At 36.0% G+C, this 13,054-nt stretch overlaps 1 protein-coding gene across 1 annotated transcript; it reads left to right on the top strand.

Annotated features, from left to right (window-relative positions):
- Positions 1 to 6,755: 6,755 nt before the first annotated feature.
- On the top strand, positions 6,756 to 7,190 carry LOC147525215 (uncharacterized). Its single transcript, XM_086578664.1, has one exon. It carries the CDS (start codon positions 6,756 to 6,758, stop codon positions 7,188 to 7,190), a length of 435 nt encoding a protein of 144 aa, XP_086434790.1.
- The last annotated feature ends 5,864 nt before the right edge of the window (positions 7,191 to 13,054 follow it).

The raw sequence follows: 13,054 nt of genomic DNA, 5'->3' as shown, positions 1-13,054 counted from the left end.
TTCAAATGAAGTTCAAAAGGAAGTGGGGGAAATCCTTTCCACTCCCATTTGTCAAGATGACCAAGGCAAGATATGCAAGAATGTCGAAGAGAAAGAAGAGCGGACACATACTGATGTGTTTGTACCAAAGGCACCTATTTAGAGATGAAGGAGGCATTTGAGAAAGATAACATCAATATCCCCTTTCTCAAAGCGATCAAGCAGTTGCCATCATATGCCAAATTCTTGAAGGAGGCATGCAACATAAAGAGAAGTACTCATGTTCCAAAGCGAGAGTTTCTAGCTGGACAAACAACATCTATTATCTGTCAGCAAGCTCCAGTCAAGCTCAAAGATCTAGGAAGTCCTACAATATCATGCAAGATAGGAGAAAAATTCACGGGTACCAAGCGTTGGTTAATCTCTTGGTGCTAGTGTTAATCTCTACCCTTTTAGACCATTTTAGACCTTGGTGCTAGTGTTAATCTCTTGCCATATCATGTCTACCAAGCGTTGGGCCTGGAGAACCTAAAGCCTACAAAAGTTAAATTGAAGTTAGCTAATCGTTCTACCAAGATTCCCAGAGGCATAGTTGAGGATGTTCTTGTTCAAGTAGCTGATTTCTACTATCCAGTGGATTTCATTCTAATAGACACCCAGGAGGCCTTTGATAAAATTCCAATTATTCTAGGCTGACCTGTCCTCGCTACTGCAAAAGCTTTGATAAATTGTCATAATGGTGAAATGAAGATCAACTTTGGTAAGATGTCCATGGACATAAATATCTTTCACCTGTCGCATAAGGATTGTGAAGACACCGAAGGTGGAGAGGTGTACTTCTTTGATAGCATGATACAAGAATCCTTTCCATTCGAAGATACAATTGAGAGTGCTCAATCTACAAAAACTATGATGAACCTGAGAACCCCACCACAGAGGCGTTGCTAGCCATGTTCTTGGAATCTCTATAGAAAATTCAGGATTTACGTGAGCAGAATGGAAAATTGGAAAAGAGAGTATCATACCTTGAGAAGATGAACTCTATATTTCAGGATAAAAAACAGACTTCCACCCAGAAAAATCAGTTACTAGAGAATCAACTTAAAGAAGTTTTGGAAAAACAACAGAATCTAAAAACTGAAATGAGTCTTCTGAAGCAGAAAGTGGACCATATTGATAAGAAGCATTGCACTATTGAAGCCTTTTCTACACCATCATTGTTTGAACGAGAGAAGTATGTGAACCCATCACGCCCACCTTGGCCTTGATCGGCCGGATATCTATTATCATTACTGTGGTGGGAAAGGGCACATCAGATATTATTGTCCTGTTAGAAAGAAAGATTTTTGTCAATTTTCTACACAGACGAACCACAAGGCCTATCACACAATCATCAGACCTGAAATAGTTCAAGGTAGAGAAGCAACTTCACCAGCAATCTTTTCGGCATATCAAGGAGGATTTTTGACAACCCACAAGGTGAGACCAGCTCGTCCTCCAAACATTCGTCAGATTTAGGTAAGAAAATCTGATCTCCTCACTCCAAATTGATAATGCATGATATATAGTCTTAGGGATCTGACTTAAAAAGACCTAACAAAAAAAAATCTTGGTAAAAGGAAATGTTCTTATTTTTGGGATTAATTTTGATATTCGGCATCAATGGTAACATCTTCCCTTTTTCTCATTCATTTATTTACTTAATTTCTATACATTGAGAACAATGCATATGTTAAGTTGGGGGAGGGTGTACTTGAGAAGTACTTGAGAAATGAATTTCGAAAATTAGTTTTCAAAAACAAAAATATTTTTGTTTCTATATCAGTAGCATGAGAAAAATGAATTTTAATGATGAGTCTGGGATGTAGATTTTATACTGCTTAGTATTAAGTTTGATAGATAGTTGATATTATTGATTTCATTACCGCTTAGACTATTTATTATGCTCGGATATAGTTCTTGTTGATAGAAATCTTTATCAAGGCACCACCACCATAATACTTGGTCAGTTTTGTGTACTTTTATTAGAAGAGAGATTTAAACCCTTAGTAAACTGGAAGTAGAATTTTTAGACTTAGCCCGTGAGACTTGAGCTTTATACCCATTCTTTGGAGAGTTCTTACGAAAAATCCGAGTCTTAGTAACTCAACATCTTTCAATTCTTTATGTCATTGTAATATAGTCTCATTATTTGTTGATTTGGTTAATCACGAAGTGACATCAACTGGGGAGATAGCCATTAGGTCTTGTAGTATATTCGAAACAGAGTATCATACTGATAAGTCAAGTAGTGAACCCATTCAGCCTTTATCCCACCTAGTAGGACCATCATGTTAAACCCTTTTGAGCCTTACAATAAGCCATTTTCTTTCATAAAACCCTTTACCCTTTACCTGACTCGGACAAAGGAGTATAGCCAAAATCTTTATCAGCCATACCCATATATTTTTGAGAATACGAGGGGCACAAAGAGGAAGAAATAGCATAAAAGGAAGATTACAAGGAAATACGGAGAGATACAATCAAGACCATCATTACATTTCTAAGTGAAAGAAGCTAGTGGAAAACAAGCATAAGGATATACTAATCAAGGATATAAAAAAGTTAAAAAAAAAAAAAAATAAAAAAAAAAGTTGAACATAATGGATGGAAAAGCTAAGACAAAGGAAGAACTTTCTCTGCAATACAAAATTTAAAGAAATCTTCCAAAGAATGAAGCAACCCTTAGTGTTTTTCAGAAACAACCTTAGAATCATCTTTACCTTTCCTTCATAAACCAATACCCAAGCCAAGTTACAACCCATGACTTATCACTATAGTATGGTACGAAGTCTAGAATAGGTGAGAGGATGCTAAAGTGAAGGACCCAACACTTCATATGTGATTGACATTCTTTCCATGAGACTAATTTCATCCAGAAGTCCGTTTTTCAAGGTAGTATGTGGGATATTCGTATTCATTATTTTTTTCCCCACATATATGAGGTAAAATAGTAGACCATCTTCTGAGAGATTTTTTTCTGAGAGTATGACCGGTGAGAATTGAATGTCGAGATTATCTGTTTAAAGGTAAACTAGGGATTCCATTTCTTGGATAGGAGAATATAGGAGATTGACTGAGTACATAAGCCTTGATTGAGAATTTTGTAAATTTTTACTATCTCCCATCATAATCTATGAGTCTTTGCAGCAATGGAGACCGTATGTTAGAGTAAGCACTAAGTGGGTAAGGAATTTTTCTCTCTAAAAAATACTATCATTCTTGAACATGCTATTGATTGATTTTGTGGGTATATCACCTGAAAACCCTCACGAGACTATAACTCGTCCTTTTTGGGGAACTTAAAGGTTTAAAGCCTTGTTACATATGGTAAATGTAATCTCGATGCCTGTGAAAGTGAGTTAGGATTTTTTTTTATTATTAGGATGTGATTTTGATCACTTACCTATTTTTTATCTTATTTGCTAAGAGACTAGCAAAAGGCTAGTTGGGAGTTGTGATAAGTGCTCAAAAAGTGCTATTTAACCCTCGATTATGCCTCTTGTTTATCCATCTTAGTGGACTAATAGTGTTTGTAAGTTATGTTTTAAGATTCTATAGGTGAAAAAGAGAGTTTTGTAGAATATTAGAGAAAAAGGGGTAAAACATAGCAATTCGGAGCATTAAGGATCACATGGGAAGCCCTTGGACAATCATGGAGAAGGCCAAGGAATTGGAGCTATTAAAGATGCGACTTGGACCTATTTTAAAGCCTATTTGGAAGCCCAAGGCCAAAGGATTTGTTGCTTGGACCAAATCCCGCAAAAGAGGATAGAAGGATAGAGCAGAAGAGACAAAATCGGCTTACACGTCTGGGACGCATGGATCGAGCGTCCAGACGCATTGATTGCATCTGAGACACATGAATAGTGCGTCTAGATGCATGGATCGACACTGTAGCCAATTCCTTCTCAGTTTTGGAGATGAAGTTGGGCTCTGAAAGAAGTTTATTTGTATTAGGAAACAAATGACGGTTTGGAATGCTTCTAGAGCTCATTGTAACCTCTATAAATAGAGGACCTAAGTGCCTCATGTAATTTTTCAATTCACTTATATTCTTGTCTCCAGAACTTGAGGCAGAGAGAGATTAATAATAAAAGATCGGTTTTAACTAGCTGAGTCTTAATAAATTAGTCTTTCTAGTCTTATGTTCTTCGACTCTTCTTTTTTTCGTTCTTCGTGTTCTTCCTTCTCTATGGAAGGCTAATCTTCTCCTTCAAAGGAGGAGATGAAGCTAGTGCTTAAGGATTAATGATTCTTTTGGTTCATGGTGTTCTTCAATCAGGTTAGTTCTTTATGTTTTTAGTTATTAGTTCCATTGCCCACACCAGGGGATGGAAGTATAGAATAGGGTTTATGTTTTGCAATATTAATATCATACTAGTGTTCTTTACTTTTCTTCTAGTAGTATAGTTCTTTAGAGTTAGGGAAGTATTCTTTGTGTTGCCTTAAAAGGGGTAGCTCAGGAAGTGGCTGCCTAGGGGAAGTATTCTTTGTGTTTGCCTTAAGTGGTGATTCATTGAATGGCCGCCCTATTAGGAAGTACTCCTTGATGTTGCTCTTGGTAATACATTGAATAGCTGCCCGAGCTTAGATAAAAGGAAAGAAGATATTAATAGCATGAACATAGGAACAACCTTAAGTAAAGTAATTCGTTAGCGATGTTTCATCCAAGAGGGCATCGGCACTCGCTAGATTGCCTAATTGTAGTCTACTTGTGAGAACAACCATGAAGCAAAAGGTCATTGAATCAAAAGTATTGGTGGATTCTAATCTCTTGAATTCCCTTTCCTATAAATTCCCAATAGTTTAGTTTAGTTTAGTTTAGTTTAGCATTAGAATCTATAATATCTATAATCATAGTTTTTAATCCCTCAAACCCCCTTTCCAGTCATGTTCTTCATATAAACATACACTTAAAAGTGGAACGATACCCTACTCATCCTTTACTTATTGAGGGATAATTAGGTTTTGATATGCTTCTATTTTGTTCAACGACCATCATCTATCCATATCCCACATCTCATCTACATACACAAAAAAAAGAGGCAGTGTCAAATTGTGTCGCTGTCGGGGATATAATTAATTGTAGCCCTGGAAGATACTTGTCAATAAGAAATGAGTTGATGGTCTTTTTAAAAGACAATCAAGATGTTATTGCATGGTCAATGTTGAACCTCACCAGTATCGACCTAGATATCTGTTCACACAAGCTGAATATGGAAGAAAATGCAACTCCGATCCATCAGAAGCATCGAAAGGTTAAACCAATGTACGAAGAAGTGGTGCAAGCCGAGATACAAAAGATGTTAAAAATGGCGTAATTAGAGAAGTGGAGCATTCTCAATGGGTGGCGAACATAATGGCAGTACCCAAGAAAGATAGTAGAGTTCAAATTTGTGTCAACTTTACTAATGTAAATAAGAAGTGTCCTAAAGATCATTATATGATGCCAATGATAGATGAGTTGGTTGATCGAACAGCTGGCTTCGAATTAATCAGTTTTTGCGATGGTTATTCGGGATATTTTCAGATTCTAATGGCTATTATAGACCAGCTAAAAACGGTGTTCGTCATTAATGGAGGTATATACTGTTTCATCAGAATGTCATTTGGATTGAAAAATGCTAGAGCCACTTATCAAAGGTTAGTGGAAAAGATGTTTAAAAAGCTCATAAAACGAATTGTCGAGGTCTATATCGACGATATGGTCATAAAATCCATGAAAGCTGAAGATCATGTAAAAGGCCTCAAAACTGTATTCTAAATATTGTGAGAGGTTAACATGAAGCTTAACCCAGAAAAATGTACCTTCGGGGTTAGCTCTGGCAAATTTTTGTGGTACATTATTACAAAGCGAGTCATCGATGCTAATCCTGACCAGATACGAGAGCTTTAGAAAATGCCATCGCCAACAACTAGAAAGCAGATACAAAGGTTGACGAGAAGAATAGTTGCGCTTAACAGATTTATCTCCAGAACCTCTGATCGATATAAAAGCCACTTTTTAAGTTGCTTAAAAAGAATACTAAATTCTGTTGGAATGAAGAATGTGAAGAAGCATTTTCATAATTAAAGAAATACCTACAAGAAATGCCAACGCTTACCAAGCCAGAGGAGGGGGAAAGTTTGCTTCTCTATTTGATATAAGTTTAGTATTGGTTAAAGTAGAAAAAGGTGTTGAAAGACCAGTGTATTTTCAAAGCAAAACTATGCTCAAGGTGGAGACACGGTATTCGACATTGGAAAAATACACTTTGACACTTTTATTCTCATCTCAGAGGCTGAAGCCGAATTTTCAATCACACTCTGTGATCGTTGTGACGAATCTCCCATTAAAGCAGACTCTGGCAAAAACTGCCAAATCAGGAAGAATGTCAAAATAGTCAGTATTAATAAACTAATTTGGTGTCGAATACCAAAATCGAGTATCGAAGAAAAGTCAGATATTGGCCGACTTCTTGGCTGATTTTCCATGTGAGGATCCTAGTTGGAGCATGGAAGAGGAGGAGTTCTCAATGCTGCAAGAACCTGAGGATATTATCGATTCAGATGATCCATGGGCTAGAACAAATTGTTGGAAATCATTTGTAGATGGATCATCTGGGAGTAAGGGATGTGGCATTAGGGTTGTATTGGTTACACCCGAAAATTAAAGGCTCGAAACAGTAGTAACGTTAAGGTTCCATGCATCAAACAACGAGGCTGAGTAAGAAGCACTAATCGCTGGACTCGAGATGGCCAAATCTCTCAAAGTGAAAGAATTATCAATCTTTAGTGACTCAATGCTCGTTGTCAGCCAGATTAATGGAGGATATTCAGCAAAATGTGATAACATGGTGGAGTATTTGAGTTTTATAAAAACTAAGTTGAGGGACTTTAGTAAAATAACGCTTCATCACCTCAATAGAAATGAAAACAGGCATGCAGACGCCCTAGCTTATGTGGCAGCAATGCTAGAAAACACGGAGGGTTGCACTTTGCACATCGGCGTCCAGGAGAGGCCAAGCATCGATGTCAACGAACCAGAGGTTATGGAAATCGACACACTGGGGGCGTCATGGATGGAAGCATATATATCATATTTACTTGAGGATAAAGTACCTCAGGATAAAAATGAAGCCAGAAGAATCAAGTCAGGAGTGCAAAGATATGTATTGATTGATAATTAGCTATATCGAAAGAATCCATGAGGTCCACATCTGAGGTGTATATCACATGAGGATGCACATTTAATCATTACAGAACTCCATGAAGGAGAATGTGGAAACCATTCAGCTAGAAGATCATTGGCAAATAAAATCACGAGGCAAGGATATTTTTGGCCAAATATGCGAAGAGATTGTCTTCGTTATGCTAAAAAGTGCATGTAATGCCAAATACATGGAAAGGCTATACACGTTCCAGCTAAAGAGTTGCACTGTGTATTGAACCCATGGCCTTTTGCGCTATGGGGCATGGACATTGTCGGACCTTTAGCACCTGGAAAAGGTAAAAGGCGATTCATGCTCGCGGTCACAGACTATTTCACCAAGTGGGTAGAGGCCATAGCCTTTCAATTACAACACATAAAGGAGCAAAATGTGATAAATTTTCTTTTTGAAAGAGTAATATATCAATATGGGTTGCCATATGCCATTATATAGGAAAACGGGCCACAGTTCGAGGGAGGAAAAGTAAAATCTTTCTTAGAATCATACAAGGTGAACCACTTCGCATCTGCGCCATATTATGCTCAAGGTAACGGGCAAGCAAAAGCAACAAATAAAACCATTATGGATAATATCAAGAAAAAGCTGGAAGACAGGAAAGATCTCTTGGTGGATGAATTAAATAGCATTTTATGGGCTTATAGAACGACACCTCGAAATGCCACAGGTGAATCTCCTTTTGCATTAGCTTATGGAATGGAAGCAGTCACCCCAACAGAAATGGTGGTATCGACATCCAAAACCAAAGACTTAACGACTGGCCAAAATAATGAAGTAATGGCAGCAAAAGTCTTCAATCTCGAGGAAACAAGAGATCAAGCAAGATTAAGGCTCGACATATACCATCGGCAGCTCAGAAAAGCTTTCAACAAGAAAGTGAGAGAAAGAATTTTCAAGAAGGTGATTTGGTCTTGAAAGTGGTTACTCAAGCAACTAAAGAGAAAGGGGTTGGCAAACTAGTAGCAAGCTGGGATGGACCTTACATCATTCACAAAGTGGGAATCAATGGAGCTTACTACTTAAAAATGGCTGAAGGTGTAATATTACCAAAGCCTCAAAATGTAAGCAATTCGAAAGCATTTTATTAATAAAAAATATATTATAAGTATCATTATGTATTTTTGTTCAAAGATATGTATTCAATAAAGAGAATGTTATTTCCAAAAGCAATATCTATACAAATATCATAGATCCTCGTATCTCTAGAATTATATGTTGATAACAGGTCAAACAAAAACCTTGGTGATCTGTAGATTCTCATCTCGATACCAGGTCAAATAAAAACCCTGGTGATCTGTAGATCCTCATCTCAATACCATGTCAAACAAAAACCCTGGTGATCTGTAGATCCTCATCTCGATACCAGGTCAAGCAAAAACCCTAGTGATCTGTAGATCCTCATCTTTATGCCAGGTCAAAAAATCCAGTTCTTGGCAGCAATGTCGAGTTCGGGTCAAAAAATCCAGTTCTTGGCAGCAATGTCGAGTTCGGGTAAAAAAATCCAGTTCTTGGCAGCAATGTCGAGTTCGGGTAAAAAAATCCAGTTCTTGGACAGCAATGTCAAGTTCGAGTAAAAAATTCAAGTTTTTGGCAGCAATGTCGAGTTCGGGTAAAAAAATCCAGTTCTTTGCAATAATGTCGAGTTCGGGTCAAAAAATTATGGTATTGGCAGAAATGTCGATATCAGGTCAAGATCGTGATGAAAATCTTACAATATGTGGTATCGTAGGATCGATGCCAGATCAAAAAAAAAGGAGGCAAACGCCTAAGGTATGTCACAATAAGAAATATTTTCTTTCTTATTTTTCGGTTCCAATTATATCAAGGGAATAGTATCGGATTTTCAAGTTTGTTCTTTATAGATCATTGTAAATGCTATTTCATAGAGTTGTACTGAAAACTTGGTATTGAAGCAAAAATAAGGCAATAATAATTTTTTAAAAAGATACAACATAAGCACCACAGGGCTGTTACACATCAGATGTAAAACTAAAAAAAAATGCATAGAGAAAGCATTAGTCTTCATCTTCATCGTCATCCTCATCCCCATCTTCATCTTCATCTTTATTTTCATCATCACCATCATCCTCATCATCACCATCAGTCGAAGACCCGTGTTTACTTTTTTCATAACAGTAGGGGTCTCAAAGCCATTCATCCTCATATTCTTCTTCTTCCTCTTCTTCTTCTTCTTGCTCTTCTTCATCATCTGCATATTCGGTTGTAGGACAATCTGACCAATGAGGCCAGTCTGGGAGAACCATAAAGAAAGCAAGAATAGTTAGGAAGTTTGAAATGGGAGGGTTTTTTTTTTTAATTATTATTATTATTTAGGTTTAAGTGTTTTCAGTAAAAGAATGGCAAAAGATGGTTTAAAATCATGCAAATGATGGTCTTTTTATAGTAGTAAAAATTATAAAAATGAGGTAATTTAATGGTGATTAGCAAGAAAACGAGGTAATTTAATGTTCATTAGCAAGAAAACGAGAGAATTTAATGATGATTACTAAGAAAACAAGGAAAGTTAATGAAAAAGTAATTCTTAGTTATCTGTGCAAGGGACAGTTTTTAGGTTTAAATGATAATAAAGCTTTAGTGCATGTTGGGTTTTTGAGCCATTAGGTTGAATTTATTTATTATTGTTAAATATGAATGTTTACATTGAGTAAATGTTACAAGGTTCATTACCAAAGTTGTATTCAAGCAAGGTGGCCAAGTTTGAATCCTGGTATCTGTACCAGGTCAAAGAAAAAATTCTAGTTATCTGTAGATCCTCATCTCGAAACCAGGTCAAAGAAAAAATTCTAGTTATCTGTAGATCCTCATCTCGAAACCAGGTCAAAAATTAAGGTTCGAAGACAAAGGTATCGAAAGTCGATTTTTCGTTGCAAAATATTACTAAATATCAATTGATACTGCTTTTAATTGGAGTAGTATCGGAAGTCGAATTTTCTTTTCAAAATATTATTAAGTACCAATTGATACTGCTTTTAATTGAAGTAGTATCGAAAGTCGAATTTTCTTTTCAAAATATTACTAAGTATCAATTGATACTGCTTTTAATTGGAGTAGTATCGAAAGTCAAATTTTTTTTCAAAATATTACTAAGTATCAATTGATACTGCTTTTAATTAGAGTAGTATCGAAAAGTTAATTTTCTTTTCAAAATATTGTTAAGTATCAATTGATCTTTGCTTTTTAATTGGAGTAGTATCGAAAGTCAAATTTTCTTTTCAAAATATTATTAAGTACCAATTGATACTGCTTTTAATTGGAGTAGTATCAAAAGTAAAATTTTCTTTTCAAAATATTACTAAGTATCAATTGATACTGTTTTTTATTGGAGTAGTATCGAAAGTCGAATTTTCTTTTCAAAATATTACTAAGTATCAATTGATACTATTTTTCAGTAGAGTGGTATCGAAAAATCAAATTTTCTTTTTATTTATGTTTCTAAATGTTAAAAGCTACTAACATATATATTGTAAATATAAACAAACCAAAAGGAGCAAAAGAGATCTATTTCATATGTGGAGCGAAGTTTAAGGCAAAATAAGACAATTCATTGTATCAATATTACAAATTGGAGCAAATTTCAGCTCGGAGTGGAGTCTGTGGGTTGAGTGGGAAGGTTGCAGCGGGCTTCGAGATCTAAGTCGACACCAGCAAGCATATTGAGTCCTTCTAAGGCAGAGGGATCAAGACGAAGTGCCTCAAGATCGGGAGGTGGGATATCCTCATTGCTGTGTTTCTCAATCTCGATAGGTTCAGTTGCAGGAGTAGTAGATACAATGTCTTTCTTAGCGTCGAGAGCAGCAGTTTCAGAAGGCACATTGCTCTCATCATCAGACTCAAGGTTGTAATCGGTGATAACATCAGCAGGAAGATATGGTCTGAAACTCTTCATAGTGGAAACATAATATTTCATATTGTCCTCAGCAACAATCAGCTTGTGATCGACTTTTTTAATTTCGGCCTCAAGTCCAGCTTTTTGGGCCACAAGTTCTGCTTTTTCTTTGGCAAAGTTTATTCTTTCTTGTTCGAGTTTCATCTCCATATCGGCATAGGAGCTCTTCAATTTCTCAGTCAATAAGAGATTCTCGCCATTAAAGCTTTTCCGTGTTGGCTTTAGCAGATTGACAAGAGGTTTCAGAAACTTGGAGTTTGGTGGTGGTGAGAGCGTGGTTTTTCTTTTCTTCTTCAAGAGATTTTCAAAGTTATTCTTTGTCTATTTTCAATTTTTTGATATCTTCCCTAAAAAGGCAGAAGGAAGCCATATCGTGCTCAAACTGGCTGACTGCAGCCACTTTAGCTTGGAATCAAAAATACATCAGATGAGTACATTATATTACTAAGTATCAATTGATACTGCTTTTAATTGGAGTAGTATCGAAAGTCAAATTTTTTTTCAAAATATTACTAAGTATCAATTGATACTGCTTTTAATTAGAGTAGTATCGAAAGTCGAATTTTCTTTTCAAAATATTGTTAAGTATCAATTGATACTGCTTTTAATTGGAGTAGTATCGAAAGTCGAATTTTCTTTTCAAAATATTATTAAGTACCAATTGATACTGCTTTTAATTGGAGTAGTATCAAAAGTAAAATTTTCTTTTCAAAATATTACTAAGTATCAATTGATACTGCTTTTTATTGGAGTAGTATCGAAAGTCGAATTTTCTTTTCAAAATATTACTAAGTATCAATTGATACTATTTTTCAGTAGAGTGGTATCGAAAAATCAAATTTTCTTTTTATTTATGTTTCTAAATGTTAAAAGCTACTAACATATATATTGTAAATATAAACAAACCAAAAGGAGCAAAAGAGATCTATTTCATATGTGGAGCGAAGTTTAAGGCAAAATAAGACAATTCATTGTATCAATATTACAAATTGGAGCAAATTTCAGCTCGGAGTGGAGTCTGTGGGTTGAGTGAGAGAAGGTTCTTGCTGGCCTCGAGATCTAAGTCGACACCCGCAAGCATATTGAGTCCTTCTAAGGCAGAGGGATCAAGGCGAAGTGCCTCAAGATCGGGGAGGTGGGATATCCTCATTCTTTGTGTTTCTCAATCTCGATAGGTTCGATTTTGGGGAGTAGTAGATACAATGTCTTTTTCGGCGTCGAGGCAGCGGTTTTGAAGGCACATTGCTCTCATCATCGACTCAAGGTTATACTTCGGTGATAACATCAGTGAGGAAGATATGGTCTGAAACTCTTCATAGTGGAAACATAATATTTCATATTGTCCTCAGCAACAATCAGCTTGTGATCGACTTTTTTAATTTCGGCCTCAAGTCCAGCTTTTTGGGCCACAAGTTCTGCTTTTTCTTTGGCAAAGTTTATTCTTTCTTGTTCGAGTTTCATCTCCATATCGGCATAGGAGCTCTTCAATTTCTCAGTCAATAAGAGATTCTCGCCAATAAAGCTTTTCCGTGTTGGCTTTAGCAGATTGACAAGAGGTTTCTGAAGCATGGAGTTTGGTGGTGGTGAGAGGCGTGTTTTTCTTTTTTCTTCTTCAAAGAGATTTTCAAAGTTATTCTTTGTCTATTTTCAATTTTTGATATCTTCCCTAAAAAAGGCGAAGGAAGCCATATCGTGCTCAAACCGCTTAACTTCGACCGCGACCCACTTTAGCTTGGAATCAAAAATACATCAGATGAGTACATTATATTACTAAGTATCAATTGATACTGCTTTTAATTGGTGTAGTATCTAAAGTCAATTTTTTTTTCAAAATATTACTAAGTATCAATTGATACTGCTTTTAATTAGAGTAGTATCGAAAGTCGAATTTTCTTTTCAAAATATTGTTAAGTATCAA

Source organism: Coptis chinensis, chromosome 1 (genome assembly GCF_015680905.1).
Source record: "Coptis chinensis isolate HL-2020 chromosome 1, ASM1568090v1, whole genome shotgun sequence".
Lineage (NCBI taxonomy): Eukaryota > Viridiplantae > Streptophyta > Magnoliopsida > Ranunculales > Ranunculaceae > Coptis > Coptis chinensis.
Note: the sequence above shows the minus strand (reverse complement) of the source record. Positions and strands in the feature narration are given on the sequence as shown.